Source organism: Telmatherina bonti, assembly GCF_933228915.1.
Source record: "Telmatherina bonti genome assembly, chromosome: 8".
Classification (NCBI taxonomy): domain Eukaryota; kingdom Metazoa; phylum Chordata; class Actinopteri; order Atheriniformes; family Telmatherinidae; genus Telmatherina; species Telmatherina bonti.
Window position 1 is genome coordinate 29318637 of NC_136626.1, and position 19242 is coordinate 29337878.

Consider the following 19242-nt stretch of genomic DNA (forward strand, 5'->3'; position numbering starts at 1 on the left):
TGCAGATTTCTGTTCAGTAGACACACACTTTACAAAACCCAAATACTTAACAAACACCTACACTTCTGTATAAATATACAAAGGACAGCACGAGGTAAGCAGGTGAAAATAACTTTACCTGAAGCCACAATAAATGCCATTAAAAATAACATAACAGCATCTATTTATGCATAAAATGTAGTTATTTTGTTTGTTTACATATATACAAGTATGAGTATGCATACTCATACACATATCTTGTGTCTTGTAATATAGCAAATATATTTGTACATGTTTATTTTTTGCATTCTTTTTTTTAATTTTCTCAATGGTAATGTATTGAATTTCAAAAGAGAAGAAAAAAAAGACCCTAAGTCCCAATAATTGCAATACAACAATCTTAATACATTCCATATAAAAATATATTTTATATGAATTGTTTATGGTGTTTGTAAGCACTGATACATGTATTTAAAGCAAGATAAAACTTGACTTTAGGAAAAATGAACAAAAAACAAAACAAAACAAAAACCCAAAACAGAAAAAAGGCTGTTTAATTTATACATGTATACAACTACAGGACATTAATCAAATAAATATCAAGTCATGTTTCCTTGTTCCTCCACTCTGCCATCATAGCAGGACAGAAAAAGATTGTAACCCTGAAACTTTAACACTCATTTGCTCAGTAACAGAAATACTTTAGGAAACATCGCATTTGTGATATTTCAAGAGCACTTGAAAGCACTGATCAGAAGGTTTTACTAGAAATCCATAAAAATAAACCTTTAAGAATCTCAATATACTCAACACATTGGAATATGACATAACAGCAGCAGTAAAGATGAAAAGGAAATGAACACTGAGGTGGGTGACCGTTTCCCATCACCAGACATCTTTCTGCAGGCACTCAACAAAATCAGTGGGATAAATGCACACACAATTACTTATGGATAATTTCTATTAACTTAGCTTTGGTTTTATGCATTTCTAACATAATACTCTATAAACTGATGACACTGTATGATCTATATCTTACAGCACAAAGTCACAGGATGGCAACATGGAGCTGCTAGCCAGAGAAACGGGCTACTGGCTTTCAACGGTGGAGCAGAGGAAAATAAAATTTAAAAAAATAATTAAAAAAAACTACAATTCGCAGCAGCATCTGAACAGAATACAAGCCACACACATGAATTTAAACATCTTGATAGGTGCTCCTTTATACACACATCAGGATTAAGTGTTTATTCCATTTTTGGTGGGCCCATAACCTGTTTCTGAAACTTCAGTGTTTAAAAATGCAAAGACAAAGAAATCTGTTGTTCTGTGCCACCTGAGGTGGAGCAGCAATCAGAGGAGTTTGTAGCAAGTTGTGGATTTAATGCACAGATGCAACCTGAAAGAATGCAGAGGCAATGGATGCTGAAGCACATTTCTCTGAGCAATGCAGTGCCATCGTGGCAATGACCTTCCAGGTGTCAGTAAGATAGAAATAGACTTGTGTCACCAGAGAGACGGGCAGGCTCAACATCTTCATACGGTAGGTGGGCTGTAAGCAGACACCCACCAACAGCCGGGAGGCTTCACAGTGGACGGTAGTGGAGCTGCCAGCCACACAGGCTACATATCCTTAAACTGTGGCCAAAGAGTGTCCGATTTCACAGTTCCTTCGGTGACAACGAGCAGTATTAGCAGCAAGGCCCAGCCTACACACCCAACTTTTCAGGTTTCACACTGACGGGAAAGTGTTTGCAGCAAATGTCAAAGGCTTTTAGTGACAATAGGCTGACAGCTAATAACACAAAGGTATATTTTTAAGAGTACAGTAGTTAATATGTGAGGAAGACATGTTGCTGGTATGGCTGCACAACCATATGCTGTTTGGCACAAAGACATTGTACATAAAACACACCATTTCTTCAATTGGTTTAGTATCAACACTTAGAAAACCTTGTCGAAAAGAAGGAAAAAGGACAATGTTAGAAATCTGTCACATATTTAATGACTTAAGTCTCTCTTGGAAAATAAATTACTTTCTGGAAACAACTACTGTAGTTCTGAGCATAAAACATTATACAAGTTTATAGAATTTCTTTCTTTTTGTAACATAGATAAATGGGATGATCACTCTTTGTTCCAAAGCTTATATTCACACCGTTTTCCAAACTCCAGAGGACTGAAAACCAGAGGAACAGGTGAATTTTCCCTGGCAGTGTCTGTGTTTGCGTGCATGCATGTTTGTGTGTGTGTGTGTGTAACATCTTCGACCTAATAGAAGAATCCTAGAAAGAAAGCAAATTTAAAAAAAAAACTTAAGGTATTTGTTGTTTTTTGTTCTCTTTCCTTCCACTGCTGTTGCCGTTATGTGCGAATTTTCCTTTTATCGTCAAACAGCGAGCGGACCAGATAGACCTGAAGTCCTGACACCACCACCATCACGACCAGATTGACCACCGACCAAAAGTTCACTCTTTCAAAGTTACTCTCCTGCATGTTTCGGTCGCGCGCCTCAAACGCTCGTAGCAACGTCTGGATCTGCACGCTCTTGCCCAGCCGAGACTTGACGTTGTTGATGGTGTCCTGGAGGAGAAGACAGAAGCGAGTCAGCACACGAGAAGAGGTCTGTTTGCAGATGCGAATGAATACATTGCGTGTATGTTTGCAAAGCAAAACAAAGAGTCAAAACTTTAAAATTTTGTAAACAAAGCAGCTCAATCAGGTGTTTTCCTTCCTTTATGACAAAGCAACTTCCTCTACATCTGGTGAACATATTTCCTGCCTTTAACCATAAAACGGCTGTGACTTCTGACACAAATTAAAGCTGCTCATAGAAAAAAGGGGCGGCACAGGCTACTGTGCTGCAAGCTGAAACAATTGGCTGCCACCACCCTTTAGGCAAGAGTTCATCATACAGTCTATTCTTGTAACCCGCTGGGCTTATGGTGGACTGCTCACAAAAAGCATGCAATCATTTGGGTCATCCTGTTAGCATTAGTGACACTGTGACAAATCAGTCTTGGCAAACAACACAAGGATAAAGTCTAAAAGTCAAATGTGAATAAATAAAAACAGCACAGGGCTGTTTAATAACTTCAATAATGTCATACAGATTCCACACAAAAACTAATATTTTAGTTTCAGCAGCTGACTGCATCCTTACCATGATGTCCTCTAGCTTCATGTCCAGCATATCTATTCCATGGACGTACTCCTTCCAGTTGTCAGCGTCTTCATCTGTATCCATGTTATCCAGGATCAGTTCGAAGAAGATGAGCTTCTCAGACACAGTGCTGAACGTGTTGTCAAAGCAAAACATGTAGTCCCCGTCCTCCTCGGTTTCTACACTGAATAACAAAACAAGCTGTAAGAGTTTCAACATGCAACCGAGCCATTACTGCACATTTCATACCAGCCGCTTACGTGTGGACGCTGTCTGACTTGTGGTAGTCGTTAAACAGCAACTGGCCAGAAGGAGAGGAGATGAGGAAATCTACATCGAGGCCAGCACCATCTAATACCTGTGGATGGTAGAGATGGTAAATGAGACAGGTGGAAAATGTGTTGCTATTTGTAGTTGTGAAATCAAACCTAATTTCAGCCAGTATTAAATTATTAATACCAGTTTGCAGTTTCAAAAGCTGTTTAATATGTACAGTTTAATATGATCCTTTTGGTTTGCAGGCTTTGTGAATTGGAGAGCAACTATCACTGGAGGGGGGAAAAGTTACTTTTTGAAGGCTGTGAGAAATGATAGATTTTTTGCTCTCAAGGTCTGACACGTTTTCCAACATACAGAACAAGCATGAGGTTAGACAAAATATTTATAAGATGTTTATGATGCCCTGCATAGTAACAATCATATAACAAGAGAGAAAGAAACTTGCAAACAGACGAGCAAAACGGGTTGAGAGCAATAAGAAAATCAAGGTGTGCCTCAGTAAACCCACTGGCTCTGCTGTATTTAACACAATAAATATAACAGAATAACACGGTGGGTGGAGTGTGGTTGAATGAACGCAACTCTAAACAAGTTCTGCATAAGGGACGGAAATCATAATAAATTGTTACATAGCAGGTTTGTCAGGTGTCATATTTCGATGCTGTGACACTTTTGTCTGTTTTTGTAAACCGCCGATAGCAAAGAAAGTTAGTGTTTCGTAGCAAGCAGTTTACTATACAATTATCCAGCTTTTTAAAAAGTCTTTATCACCTGATATTCAATCTCCAGTGAGGCATGCTTCTTCATGGTTTGAAAGAAACACTCCTTTCTTCCGGCAGGTAGGGTGAAGGTGAAGTCGCTGTCCGTACCCTGGGAAAAAGCAGCCAGAACCACAAACCTCTCCAAGACAAGCGAAACAAACGCCAATAGTAGGCAGAAAAATATCCGGACTGGATCCATGGTCAAATGTACGCCCCAGAAAATCCGAAAAACCCGAGATATAATCCCAACAGACGGCCAGAAAATCAGGAAGAAAGCCCCGTAATAAAAGCACTTCTCGCCCAAAGTTGACTTGTGTTAAAATGTTCTTACTCAGTAGTAAAGTATGCAGTGGACAGCTGAGGACCCGGCCTGCTCAAAATATCAATTTGTAAATGTTTTACTTTAGTCAAAAGCAATTAAAGCATTTCTTTTTATTTGAGCCATTCATTAAAAGTCTGATATCAACAAGAAAATTGATAAAATGTTGTAAAATAAAATATTGATGACGGGCAAACTTTAGGGTCGCTCTTTGTCGTGTTGCACTCTGGGATATGTAGTTCTTTTGCGCCATGCGGAGGCAATCTAAGAAACTGGCGTCTTTAATGTAAAGGAAAGTTGCGAAATAAAGTGAATTTAACTCTCTTTATTATTAAAAGTGCAATTAACAATACCTACTGGGCCAAACCGTCTTTTATATTATAACATCTAAAATAAAAGCATAAAGCCGTGGTTACAAATTTGTTAACACGATTTTCGTATTCTTTTGAAATATATATTTCTGCCCTGCTGATTTATAATTTTTTTTCTCTGTAAAAACCTTCCGATATATTATAACAAATATCGTCTCTTATATGAAACATGATTAAAGTTGGATTAATAAGAATAACTTGCGATCATTTGGCTTTAACTAACATCCAATTTGGGTAAGGAAATAAGGTGTTAAAGTACCTCGACAGGTTAAAAAAAACAAACACCCTTTAGTCCCTTTAGGGTGATGTGTTTTTGCGATGTGGAGGAATAAAGGGGTACACAGTGTTTACATTCCCCCAAAACTGTCACAAGACTTCTAATTAAATTACATGACTAAATAAACTAGACAACTAAAGAAGTAATTAATACACAATCGTCATATTATTACACAATAATTTGAGATATTGCGTGCTTTACTGGCTTGTTTAAATTACTGACGCGTCTTGCTCTTCAGCCACCAACTCATCCTCAGTAGAGAGAGGCGGGGTTTTCTGGCAAATAAGTCTGTTCTGATTGGACGAGCACTGCGTAGGACTGTTTTGATTGGTTAGATGATGAGGGGGTGGTTAAATTTATCAGGAGCACGGCTACCCGTCAACAGCAGTGGCCAGTGAAGCTGAAAAAGAGGCGGATAGCCGTCAGGCACAATAAGAAATAAGAGCTTCTATCCTCCGACGACAGTAATTTCTTTACCTATATTCAAATAGGCTCACGGCCCACAAAAAGCTTGTGTACGGTGTATCGTGCAGCTGCGACAGCTTAGAAAAAAAAAACACCAAAAGCGAGGATGTTGGTCCCCGCGGGAAGATAATGAAGAGGCTGCGCGTTTTGTTGGTGTGCCTCATTGTAGCTCTCCTGTGCTGGTAAGCTTGGCCTGACACTTTCATTTATATTATTAACGACATATCTGACTGGTAACATTTCTTATTACAGATTGACCGTATTTCCACATCATTTTAACCCAAAATGTTGTTTCGCTTGTTGTCGTTTTTCGGACCAATATTCGCTAATAACGAAATATTCAATGACAAGAATCACTCCTGCTACAAAGCTAACATCATATGCTTGTTGGAGCGTGTAGGTTGCACGTCTGTGTAAGACAGAATAAGAGATTTGAGACCATTTTATTGATTATTGTCAGAGCTGACTGTTAAATTTTGCTGTTTAAATAGTTATTAATGGGCCAATAGGTGATGAACCCAGCTGTTGAACAGCTAGCTTATCAAAGTTAGACACTGATGGCTTATGTTTCTTGTCTGCTGGATGGCACTGGTAATATTTATGAAGAAGAAAAAAAAAAACCTCTGGAAATGATAAAACTGTCTTCTTTTCACCAAAGATTTACCATGCTGGATTGTTAATTTTGCTTTCCTTCAACACAATGCTTCAAGAGATTACTATTCCTTAATAGGCTATTTTTTTCAGTGTTAAATCTGTCTCAAACAAGCATTTCTCTTTGACTATATGCAAACAACATTTGAATTGCTTACCCAGTTAATGAATTACCAAAACAACAAGTGTTGGTAAAATTTAAACAGTGTCTACATGGATAAACAAGTGTACATAAAATTTAAATGAACTAAGAGGCAAAAAAAAGACCCATCATTATACAAACAAGTTTTACAGAGATCTGTAATAGCATTTTGTTTATAATAAAAAGGTGCATTCTTAAAACCATTTTTTAAAAAAAATCAAAACATGTGTAGACCACTTTAAACTCATGAATTTATTTAATCTCAGAGGCACGCAGCAGGTAACAATACACAGGAGTTTGTGGAATTGGATTAGCAGTCCAGCTAGCATGCCAACTTTATCCAGATTGGCTACTCAGGACCAGCTATTGATCCACTCCAGTTTTCCTTTTTTTTCTGCTGTCTTGGATATTTTTTGTGATAACACTTACATTCACCGTCTTTGACCATGTACAGGGTTAGCTTTCTATGATTGACCGGAAAATAACAAAGATATTTGGTAGTTTTTTAATTGTACAAACTAACACTTTAATTTTTCTAAACCGTTCCCTCCATTAGATAATCGTAATTGTCATTACGCACTATTTTATTTTCAGTTTCCTGCATTGGGAATTTTTTTTCATGTTAATTTTCTTATTGATCAAACTAGAGATTAGTGTTCCATAGTGCTGTCATTAATAAGTAAAATTGTTTTCAGTGCACTAATCATGACTTGCTAAAGAGATTCAGTTTAGTTCTTTTGTCAGACTAAAAAGGTTTTGGGGCACGAAAGCAATACTGGGTTCCCTACGTTATAAAAGCAGGTGAAACTGCAACAATGGCTGCAATAAGCTTTGGTATTAGTTGTGTTCATTTAAATTCGATAAAGGTCTATGGAAATATTAAATGATAAATTAAATCCACGAGTGAGTGAGACCTGCTTCAACTCCTAGCAACAGTCAAATTGGATTAAGATTTTTAGGTCAAGGGTTTGCTTGCGTAAAACATCAGTGCACCTTTTCCACTGCAAACATCAAAGCCCATGCTCCTTCATGCACAAGCCTTATTACTAATGCATACCGTTTTTAGCGGGGTGCTGTTGGCTTCTCGCTCTTCCATGCCAGCACTCGCATGTCCTAGAAGGAACAGAGACGTGGGGAATGCAGTCCTTGCAGTAATCCGAGGGTTTCCAAGGCAGCAGTGATTTTGGGCATTGAACAGAGGCCGTGTGTTAGAAGGCTGGCTGGTGGTAAATTATTTAAGAAAAAGGAAGGGGGTGCCTCCCAAGATTCACCTAATTTTTTGTAATAACCTTGTGCAGCTTGAAGTGAAAAGGTTTAATATTAATATTTATTATTCAAATGCTTATTTCCTATGCAATGTATTTTCTTTTATACTTCTAAGGGTGCTGTATTATCATGGTTGTGGTTTTTTATGTAGCAGTATTTTGAGAGGCACATTGTGTTATGTGTGGGGAATGCTTCCTTGTCACTCACGTTGCCAGAAAAGAGGATATGCCAGCTCAGCCTGTTAACATCAGCATTGCTGGAGAAACTGAGTGCATGCGTTGTAGAGACCATTTGCGTGAGGGTGCACATTTCCCTCGGTAATGATGGCTTTCTACCACAGACGTAGCGTTTTTCCCCCATTTAGATGTTAACTTTACTGCCAAGACATTGACAGAGGGCTGTTTGATGCACTTATAGCAGCTCATAAATTTGCTTATATTTTTGTCACAAAACAAGTGACATGAAATGTTGTGTGAAACCTACCCTGGAGCCACAAAGAAAAAAAACTTTTGTTGCATTTTCACTGAGTATGAAGCAAGGATGCCTTCATTGTGCTGCTCTGTCCCTGTGTTGTAGACCTATTAGTTACACAGCCATTTGAAGATTATTGTTGTTATGTAACATGATTAATGCTGCAGAGATAACTGCAGCCACCTGATATGTTGGGGGGTTTTTCTATTGTATTCATATAGACTATAACAAGCAAAGACACAAAGGCTCTCAAAGGTTTAAAAAAAAAGTTTGATTTTAATATACTGGTTAATCTGATGTTGTTTTGTTGGATTTGGCTCATGTAATTGTGTCGATGCGGTGCATATTGTTTAAAGTGGTCTGTTGTTTACACCTGCTTTGACACAGTCCAGTAATGAGAATACCACTTTGCTTGTCCAACCTGTTTCCCCTCAAAGATCAGCTACATGGTATAAGCTGAACTATATGGTCTTCCACCCACCTAACAGCCCCCATGCACCTATAGACAGGGAGGCTGTTGTCTTATAGCGGCGCGTATATTTCCCACCAGCAGACACCCTTGGCCTTGCACAGAGTGCGGAGAGTAAACGACACACAGATGAGGCTTTATGTGTGTATTAGATGTTTCAGCTATAGGGAACACCAGTAGCAGGAGTGTGAAACCTACTATGGGAAGCTATGTGGGGCCTGTCTTAAGCTTTTTCCTTAAGCTCACCGCCTCTAAGCTATTCATTGCATCCAGCCTGCTTGTAACTTCATGGTCTTGTTATACCACCAGGCTGTTTTGATTTGCAGCCTGTGTGTCCATGCACGTGCCAGCATTTCCTCTCCTCTTAACTCTAATAGTATTAACTTACACCTTCGTTGCTGTTGTTTTTTTTTACTAGCATTGTCCTACTGGAAAAACTTGATTGATGACTAAAGGAAATACATTATTTATTGTTTTTATTGCTGATATTTAGTGTATTTAGTTTTTCTTTATTTTAACAGTAAATTGACTTCACACAGAAATTCCTTTTCTGATTAATTGAATTGATATTTTCATTGCATGTGAGTGTACAGGTTTAGTTTGTTCTACATGAAAAGATACTCTTCAATGAGATGAAATAACCTGTTGTGACACAAACTCATGAAAAGTATAATGGAGAGACGTTGCTATGGAATGATCTGATTAGCAAGTTTTTCCTGCAACATGTGTCGATTTTCACATGAATGCGATTTATCTATGCAAACAAATTCAAACCATTGATTAACTCATAAAGACGGGAATAGGATTAAGCAAAATGATGACGTCACAAAAGGTTTATCTGTTAAAGCAAATATGACATTTGACCTGCATGTCAAGAAAACTGCTGACTCATCCTTTCAGACGTGTAAAGCAGACTCTGATCCTGTCATCTTCGACCATGTTTACCTCAAAGATTTCTCTGGCTTTTTCTTGGCATTGTCAGAATCGAGTTTCAAAAACCGACGAGACCCCAAAAGATCAGCTCACCGCTTTATTAATCAACAGATAATTGATCAGTTAACTTGATTAACTGTTTTAATTAACTGATATATCTTCTCATCGGCAGCCATAATAATACAGAAACTGAAAGGGTAACTGGATTTCTCCATCCGTCTGAGTATTCATTTAAATTTGACTCTTTGTCAAATCAACTCGCAGTGGTTTTATTAACATTTTTATAAATCTCTTTAAAGTTTTATAGCAGCCTTCAACGTCATCAAGAGTTTGCTGAGCGACTGGAGCCCATTAGCTCAGTCCATGCCTCCGTTGCTGCTGTAGCAGCCTGAGGGTTTACCGCTGTGGGTTGACAGCTCAGTTTTATGTGAGGAGACAGAGCTGGACTGGACACGGTGCATTGTTCCTGCCCACTGGCCATGGAGGCTGCTGGTGAGCACAAAGAGCTTTCTTGGCTGCCAGTTTTCCTGTGTCCAAGCTGCACAATACAAGCCAACACTTGCGTTAAATTCAGTGTTGGTTTTAAAAAACCGTTCAGGATTAAAATTTCATGAAAAAGCGTTTGCAACCTCTTTCTTCCATGTTAGACTGGTGCTGATTTTCCACTTCTCATAGCAGACATTAGATATTATATCACAGTATTTTCTATGAAGAATGAGAACTCGCACAGGAAACACACACAGCTGATCTCTAACTCTGTTATGTCTTAAGTCTTTAAGCAGATACAACAGGGATTGGGAATCTCCTTTTGCTTTGATGATCATCTTGTTTTTCACTTATTCCAATCAGAAAATAATCTCAGTAATCTTATTTAAACTTTCTTGCACCCTGCAGGGGGAATTCAAAAGCATCCCACCTTGCTCAATCACCTTTTTCACAAGTTTAATCTTCATTTGTTCCTATTAATTGCACTGAAGATCCCGTCGGTGTCTTTTTTTTTTTCCTCTTCTCAGCAGCAGGAGTTTTGTATTTTTCTGAGAACAGGTAGTTATGTGGTGAGAGCTGAATGCAGGCCAATAGCCTGAGGCTCTGTCAGTAGTGTGAAAGGAAAATACTATCATACTGGTATTATTAGGGTGGAGACAGGTTTTAAAAGTGGGAACATGAGGTGCGTCAGAAAATGAAAGGCCACGTTTTCTGAAATGAAAAAGGATTTGAAGCAGAGCAAGGAAGGAAAAAAAAATATCATTCATTTTCGTCTGTTTTTTCCTCCAGCTTTTTGTGGATACACGGTCCGCATATTTTCTTATAGGGCTGTGACGATATGCTTTTGTCCAGATTCGATTCCGATTTTTTTGGGTGCCGATTCCATTTAAATTGCGATTCTCACAGGTGTTCAGTATAGCTGATTTTTGTAGATTAAAAACATTAAAAAAAAGAAATGTACAAAACTTTTTTTTTTTTGCTCTTCATTTTTTCCAGGTACAATGATGAAAAAACAACACAGTAGCCAGACTGTCACTCTGCTGCTATAATGCCCAAGAAGACAAGTAAAAAGATCAATAAAAACAATCAAAATGACAAAACGTTTTTAATGGATTTTCTTTTTAATTGAAAAAAAAATTACCAAAAGAAAATCAATTTTAAAATTGTGAAGCAAAAAATCCTGATATTTGATTTTTCTATTAAATTTTTCTCACCTGTATTTTCTTATAGGTTAACAATAAACATGGTTTACCAGCTTTTTAATTGTGGATCAACTCTTGTGGTGTTTTAATGCATCTGAGTACATTTCTTTTCCTTGTATTCATCGAATACTTCAGCCTTTGGGTTACCTTTACTCCTATTTTTCTGCCTTCCTGTAGAGAAAAGGCAGCACTTTATATTTCCTCTCTGAATATACTCCTGGGCCCTCCACTTCACCCCATACACATTTTACTTTTTAAAATGTTTTTCCCAGTTACCAACCAGCGCTCTCATGCTTGGATTTCCAGCGTATGTGGGGGCAGTGTTTGTCTTTTCCCCTCTCTCCCTCTTTCTCCTCTGTATTTGCTGGTGTGGTAAAGCCTTCTAACTCTACCTGAGCCTACTCACTTTGTTGAAGACGACAGTTACCAGAAGGAGGCCCCATTGATGACACAGAGTGATACAGGAACATTATGTACTCAGGCCATGTTCCGCCGGAGCGACATAAAGACATTCCTACTCCATCAAATCTACCCCCCCTTTCATAGGCTGTAAAGTAAAACCAAACTGCTTAAATTACAGGCTTCAGCACGGAGATGACGGAAATCATCTTTTAATGGCGTTGTTTCAGATGAGCTATATTAGATCATGCTGCTGTATGATATTGTTCATTGTTGCAGTTTTGATATATTTATCAACATTTTGCTTGTTATGTTGCTGTAATGAAGTATGTATGGCTGATGTAAATCTTTAACCACATCACAGCGCTTTGGTACAGCGTGTCCTGAAGTGAATTAGTGATGAATTTTTCTACTGCCGTCTTCTTTCATACTGATGGAAAAAACATGTATATATCTTTTTTTTTTTTTCTTTTTTTTTGTAGTCGCACTTTCCTAAACCAACCCAGCCTGGCAAACGGGCTTTTCCTATCAGAAAGAATTATACCACATGACTGCGTCCCTCTGTCCCATTGTCCCGGACAAATGTTCCTGATGTCACATTCCCAAGCCTGTTTTGATCCCAGTCTGACTGGGACCAGTGCAGTGAGTGTTTCACAGCACCCAGCTGTGATTGTGAGTTTTTCCTCTGGCTTTACATCAGAGCAGTGAAGCCTTATTGATACAAACTGTTTCTCTTCCCCAAAAGTGGCAATGGGAAATGTAAGACATTCAGATTTATGGAAAGACAAAAAAAAAAAACCTAACATGAATAACTGTGTAGTTAAATTAACTTTGGTTAAAAAAAACTTACTAAATTCAACTTTTGTGCAGATCAGGGATTTATTTTTGTGGAGCAATATAGGCTAAATATCAATTGCACAATAAATAAACTTAACTTGAGCCAAATTTCTATAAAAAAATGGTCTCCCAATCCATATGTTTTAAAACAGAATAAAATTTAAAGGTAATTAATTATGGGAAGTTTAATTTAATTAGATGTTGTGATGTTTAATGCATTGAATTTGAATATTTCTTGTAGTTTTATCAACAAAATAAGTTTGATTTAAACACATCATTGATTATCTTCATGAAGACACAAGAAGGGGGGAAAAGGTGCATCGTTTGTGCGGTCCAACCCTCTCTGCTGATCAACTTGTTATGTTTGGATTTCCACTTGTCAATGAAACAATTGTTAGTAAAAGTCCTCATCGACTTTTGGTTGTGGAAGAAAATGTGCTTTTAGTCAGTGGGCTGTTAACCAGAGCCGCAGTCCTCCTTCCACCTGGTGACATGACCCACTTGATGTTCCAGGACAGCTGCCAAATAGAGGTGTGTGTGTGTTCACTCCTCCAGAAAAGCTGCTGTTTACATTTTGCAGGATTTCTGTGCGTCACTGTGCTGGTGTGGTCAATGAAGGATATTTGGTGATCAGAAAACCAAACAAGCTTTTCAAACAGCTTCCAGGAATATAAAGTTTACATTTTAAAAAACTGAATTTACCCAAGAAGTTTGATTAAATTATAATTGTGTAGAATTGTAGATGTGGTTGCATTTAGTCAGGAACTACTAGATTTGTCATTGCAAGTCTTACAGCTGTCTGTGTGTACTTCTCTGTATGGAAAGATTTAGTAGCGGTCAGCATGATTTACAGAGTCTGTCACTGGAGAATTGATTGTGTCCATTTGTGCTGAATGTCGACGACGTGGTGTAGTTACATTTTCATTTTCTTGTTTTGAAGTAAACAAAGCAAATACATGTTTTCTACTGCATTTTTCTAATAGAAAACCAATGACTCAAAAGTGTCCTCAGTGTTTTAAAGATACCGGTGGACATTTTAAATGAAAGATCAATCATATTTTCATGCCTCTTGGGGTGTGTCATTGTTTTTAGCTCGTCATTGTCTGCTAGGAAGACTAGCAAAAAGCTGACTCTTCGGCCACTTTCATTACCTCTTCTTTTCCAGAATGCTGTGCAGGCTTGTGTCTTTGTACCAGGAACAGGTCATATTTCATGCAAGGGGGGAGAAAATATATCTCTATTCCTGTACTCCATTCAGTGCAGCGAGTCAGGACCACAACACTGAAGCACTTACGGAAATGAGTTCTTCACTTGAGGTCCATTTGCCTCGCGTTAGTGCCTTGAGTTGTAATGTTTATCTGCTTCCAGCGTGGCACTTAGCTGCCTGTCTTTTATGCCAAAGCAAAGATAGACAATAATTTATTTTCTTTTAATGATCAGAAAGGTGACGTGGTGGCCAATAGTTTTACAAGATTAGATGCTGATTTTTTTTAGTTGGAATGCAAATGTTAGTAATAATTATGATAATAATAATAATAATGATGATGAATAAATTACCTAAAGAATAGAAAATCACAATAATTCTCAGAAAACAAACAAAATAGTGGAAGATGAATAAAAGACTTTTTCATCAAGCCACTGACATAAAGATTTAAAGAGAGCCTAATTTATCAATAAAAGATGATTGAAAGAGGATGAAATTCTGACTGAACCAAAGGTTTACACCAACAGAAACTGATTTATCAGAACTGGATTTATCTGTTGTGAATTTATTTGTCCACAAATCTGAGGGGTTTATAGGTTTAAATAATTTATATGCTTCATCGCAGTGAAGAGGAGCGGATCCAGGGTCTTCTCCAGTTTATAGCAGTGGTGTGGCTGCAATAGGGTCACTTTCAGACCTGCAGCTGTGTGGGTAAGAGAGCTATTTGCCAGTTCAGCCACGGTGTCCTCGCTGCTATGAGGATGCACCAGTGGAGAGGATTATGGAGGATCAGCAGGCTTTAGAACAAACTGCTGCTCTACAAGGAAGGAAAAGTAGAACGCACAGTCAGACTTGCACACGCATGCAGTCAGTCCTCTTAGGGAAGGGCTTTTTAGGCCCTATCCCTTCTTTTCCTCCACACAGTGACGACATGTTTTTGTCTGCCGGGCAGATTCATTGGCCTACTTTGTCTGGCGAGCCCTGGCACATCTCCCTGCCCCACAATCCTCACTATCCCACGTGGATCCTGGATCGTCTCCTCAGCTCTTTTCCTTTTTTTTTTTTTCCCTCTTTTTTTTATTTTTTATTCCTTTGTATTTTTTTTCTCTCATCCCCACCGCATGGATGCAAAACTCAAATATAGATTTTTATTGCTGCTTGAAAGATTTATTCTCACAGGAAAAAAATCCCTTTAAGGAAAAATAGCTGTATTTTTCTCTAGGTTTTTTTTTTTTTTTTTTGGAAAGCATACTTTTTTTTTCTCCATTTAACCTGACAGATTATAGGAAACCTGAACCAACTCGATGCATCATTTGACTGTTATCCATCTCTCTTTGTTACATGGTCAGCTCTGATCCCAAGCACTTCACCTCACGTCACGTTAAAATAATCAGTAAAAAAACATCACAAGACTATGTTCCCTCAGGACGCCCATAAGACAATTGTAATAATTTGACTTCACCTTATGTAACTAGTCTGTTTTTTGAGCACCAAATTTAATGACAACAATTGACTTTTGTTTTTATTTAAAACAATAAAGAGCATAGTTTACATCCCTTCCACTATTAGATAAATGTTGTGTGTGAGTGTGTGTCTGAGAGAGCTACAGAGAGCTAGTGAATGAGATCAACAAGCTGGCCTTTGATTCAGGTCAGGAGATGGAAAGACAGCAGCTAATCTGCTGGGGGTCAGGCTATTTACAGCATGAGTTGCAGTGTAATGCTCTGAAAAAGACAAGTTTGTATGAGTGAGCAGAATGACGAGGCAAACTCCTGATTCTTGTGGACGCTTGTGTAACAGTCCCATCGGCGAAAGTTTGAGTGAGAAAAAGAGCAGGACCCAAAGCTGCTGAGAACGATGCTTGCAAGGTCACGGACTGTAACTCTGGATGCCTTTAAAAAAAAAAAAACTTGCAGTCACCAGAAAAACATCCTGCCTAAGAGGACATGAAAGCACACTTTGCATGCTGTGCAGCTGGTGATAATATTCGACTGCTGTGGGCAGATTAATCCTCTCCTTGTTGTCTTTGCAATTTTGTTTCCTCTGTGTCAACCCAGTCAGTTATTAGAGTAGAGTTGATTCGGGGGGGTTGTACAATGTCCCACCGTTTCTGAAAAGCGACAAAGCCAAGAGGGGATTTGGCTGCTCGGAACCAGGACAGACAACGGATTTGGACATTTAGCTAGCGTCTCTGTGCACATTTGTTGGAATGATAGTAATTGCAAGGTATTTTTGAAAACAACCAAAGCTTTTGTAGCCTTCAGGGAGCAGTACAAAAATGTCCAGGTACTTCTGAAGTGACAGGAAATGAGAACAGAGACAGAATGAGGAAGAATATATTTGCAGATTGCTGAGTCATTACTCTTCATCGAGGATCCTCCTCCACTGACACACTGCTTATAGCACTTATAATAATGTAAAGCATTTTTCACTTAAGTCATCTGTATAAATGTATTAATATCTCATTTGTGTGTCAAATGCTCCGTGTTGCAAAACTGCATAAAATAAAAAGTAGGTCACAGTACACCCCCCCTCAGTACACCCCCATAGCAGGTTTCCTCCATCAGATACCCTCAGACTGGTTCCTTTTTTTCCCCCTTCACCATCTTTCCTCTTTTTTTCACCCTGGAAAGGAATGTCAACACTCAGGTCTTTACATTTATTCAAGGAGGCAAAACTGAGGGGCCCCAAGTAGAACATCCTACTGTTTGACTTTGGTTTTCATGTATGTCATTTGCTATGTTTACATGGGAGTTTTAATTCCAAATAAAAGTTAATTCCGCTTTAAACTGATGAAAAATGATCATGAAACACTTTTTTTCCTAATGCAAATCTCCATTAGGAATTAAATTTAATTCAGATGTAAGTGGCTGGTTAATTCGCATTTTAATTCCGATCTATTTAATCCCTCTGTCATGTAAACCTTAATTCCGCTCTAAGTTAACTCTGAGCATGCTCGTTACCTTGTCCTGTCCCGATGATGTGCGTTGTTTTGCCTCCCGTGTTCGGTGGTCTGTCTATCTTCTCCTTCTCAGTTGCTCCAAAAAGTGAATTAGTATGCTCGTGTTGAGCTGGTACTTGAAATTTATAATCAACATAGTGTTGAAACTGGTACTTTTATGTAGTTTTTACAAGTTACAACCGAAAAGACGAGAAACAGGGAGCCAACATTATTTATTCCCGTTATACGTCATGCATATCGTGCATTCTCTGTCCAATCAGAACCCTTCCCAACCCGCAGGACGTATTTCATGTAAAACTTTATTCAGAATTATTATTTTCATGTAAACTCGTAGGAGCATATGTTAAATCCGAATTATTTAATTCTGAGTTATTGATTCCAGATTAAAAAACATCATGTAACCGTAGTGAACCAGTGACAACTTTTAAGGTCTAAATGGTTCCCCTTCGTATTTACATATAAATGATTTCAGTTTATTGCCGTGTGAGTTTGGAAGTTCCAGTTAAACAGCACTTTAATGAATCCCTTTATAGAAGTCTTAGATTTGCATCTGGCAACACGGATGCTCACATGGATGGTTTACTTTATGGTGTGTAAACTTGTTTTCAGGTATCTGATCTAATCCATCATATTTATTTACATAATTGTTCGCAACCCAACAAGGTGAAGGCTGTTCAGTGTTGCTTTAAGGATCATTAATTAAGTCATTTAGGAGAATTTAGACTATTGTCCATTTGCAACAGCAGTTCATTGGAGGTGAACTCCAGTTTGCACAATAAAATTACTATTAAAATAGTAACCATATGTGTCTGTGCATAAGTTAGCATATCACTTACTATTATAAATAATACCGGCACATTGGATCTTTTGGGGGGGGTCTCTGGCTGTTAAACTGCACTCTGTTACTGTCTTTTTGTTATACCCTAAAGGTAAACGGCTCATGTTGGCAAATGATACTTGAATAGCTGATTAATAAAGCTTTGGACAGGTTACAGTTGCAGATTCCCGCCTAACAATAAACTGTAGCAAGTATGAGCTTGTACTTTTTGTTTGGATGGTGAGATTCATTTTTTTTTTTTGTTAGTTAGTGCCCCTTATAAAGTCTTAAAACAGATTTAGAAATTGATCTCATAATTTATTCACAATTTTTAGTGTGGAATTGGCATTCATATTGCATAGAAGTGTCACTAAAAAATATTTTTACATGATTTGCTTTTGATTTTTACTGCTTTAATAATCTTTTGGCTCGCTGGTCTCCATGTATTACTGAAATCATAAATGGACATTTGTTTCTTTGTATCTGTGACATAAGAAAACAAGATGTTCTCTATACTCCATGTGTGTTTAGATTTCTGTGACTGAAGACAGTCATGGTAAACATCTGAAATGCAGGATTGCTTAGTTTAGAGCTATTGATCCAAGTTTAGCATGGAGTTTACATTAGCTTGTGGCTCACATTGTACTGACAGGTATGTACGGTAGGTGAGTATATGGCTTTCAGGTTTCCTTCACTGGCTTCAAGAACTTTTAATTGGAGATGTACATTGTCCATGTTTACATGACAGTTTTAATTAAAAATTAAATCCGCTTTAAACTGATCTAAAATGACCATGTAAACACCCAATACTGAATGAAAAAGACAATTCAAAATTAATCTTAATTCCGAAGTGGTGAGTTTATTCCCATTTTAAATCCGAACTAATTAATTCTTCTTTCATGTAAACGTTTATTACGCTCTAAGTAAATTCCAGTCATTGTGCGAATGCTTTTTACCTTGTCACATCCCGATGATGCACATATTCTGAGCGTTTTTCTGCCTCCCGTCTCTGATACTTTATCTTCCTTCTTCTTCTCAACTGCTGAAAAAAGTGAAGTAGTAAGCGCGTGTCTAGCTGGTACTTCAGAATTATAATCAGAATCAAAGCAGAAATGTTTCTCATTATGAGAAACCTTCCATGTTATATCCAAATAGACGAGAAGCAGGAAGTGCAGTTTGTTTATTTTTTGGTAGATGTGAGTATGTCACATCCGTCCTCTGTTCATTTACAACCCTTCCCAATCCAACAATGTTAAGTGGGATGAAGTAAATGGGAATAAACGTTTTTTTCCATGTAAACCTGTATTCAGAATGACCATTTCCATGGAAACCAGAGGAATACTGTAATTTGAATTTATTTAATTTCGAATTTTAAAAAAAACTGATTTAACCGTAGCCATTGATGTTAAAATCATACAAAAAGCCTGCATTGACACTGAACTGCAGTCGAGATGTTAGTTTATCACCAAGAACTCATTTATGTACCTACACGTTAATATTAATTTGATGTCACCACTGTAATATAATCATATATGTAGTATAAGCAGAATTTCATTTAAAAAAAAAAAAAAAAAAAAAAAGAAGCTGCAGCATGAAAAACAAGACGTGTCATTTTAGTGTTATTAAACACTGGAACATGCAACAACCGTTGTGCTTCCAAGCCTACCACATGGGGTGGAGGATTTGTAGATGTTGTATTAATCAGACCTCTTGTTTTGCTGTTTTTAGTGTTTTTCTTCAGATTTCTTCCAAGTTATGTTTTCTTTGTCTTGCTTCAAACTAATGTGAT

The 19242-nt window shown here is 37.8% G+C and overlaps 2 protein-coding genes across 3 annotated transcripts in view; one reads left to right on the forward strand and one right to left on the reverse strand.

The window, feature by feature from the left end:
• Positions 1–532: 532 nt before the first annotated feature.
• On the reverse strand, positions 533–4482 carry tmed5 (transmembrane p24 trafficking protein 5). The gene is made up of 4 exons (XM_079245278.1): positions 4193–4482; positions 3403–3500; positions 3143–3326; positions 533–2562 (listed from the first exon to the last, which is right to left on the reverse strand). Exons 1-4 carry the CDS (start codon positions 4379–4381, stop codon positions 2344–2346), a joined length of 690 nt encoding a protein of 229 aa, XP_079101404.1. The 5' UTR covers positions 4382–4482; the 3' UTR covers positions 533–2343.
• A 1075-nt stretch (positions 4483–5557) lies between these two features.
• Positions 5558–19242, forward strand: part of suco (SUN domain containing ossification factor) — a 42648-nt gene continuing 28963 nt past the window's right edge. For both annotated transcript variants that reach the window (XM_079244991.1, XM_079244992.1), the window contains exon 1: positions 5558–5796. In XM_079244991.1, the coding sequence (XP_079101117.1) occupies positions 5744–5796 (53 nt within the window). In that variant the 5' untranslated portion in view covers positions 5558–5743. The remainder of the gene's footprint in view (positions 5797–19242) is intronic.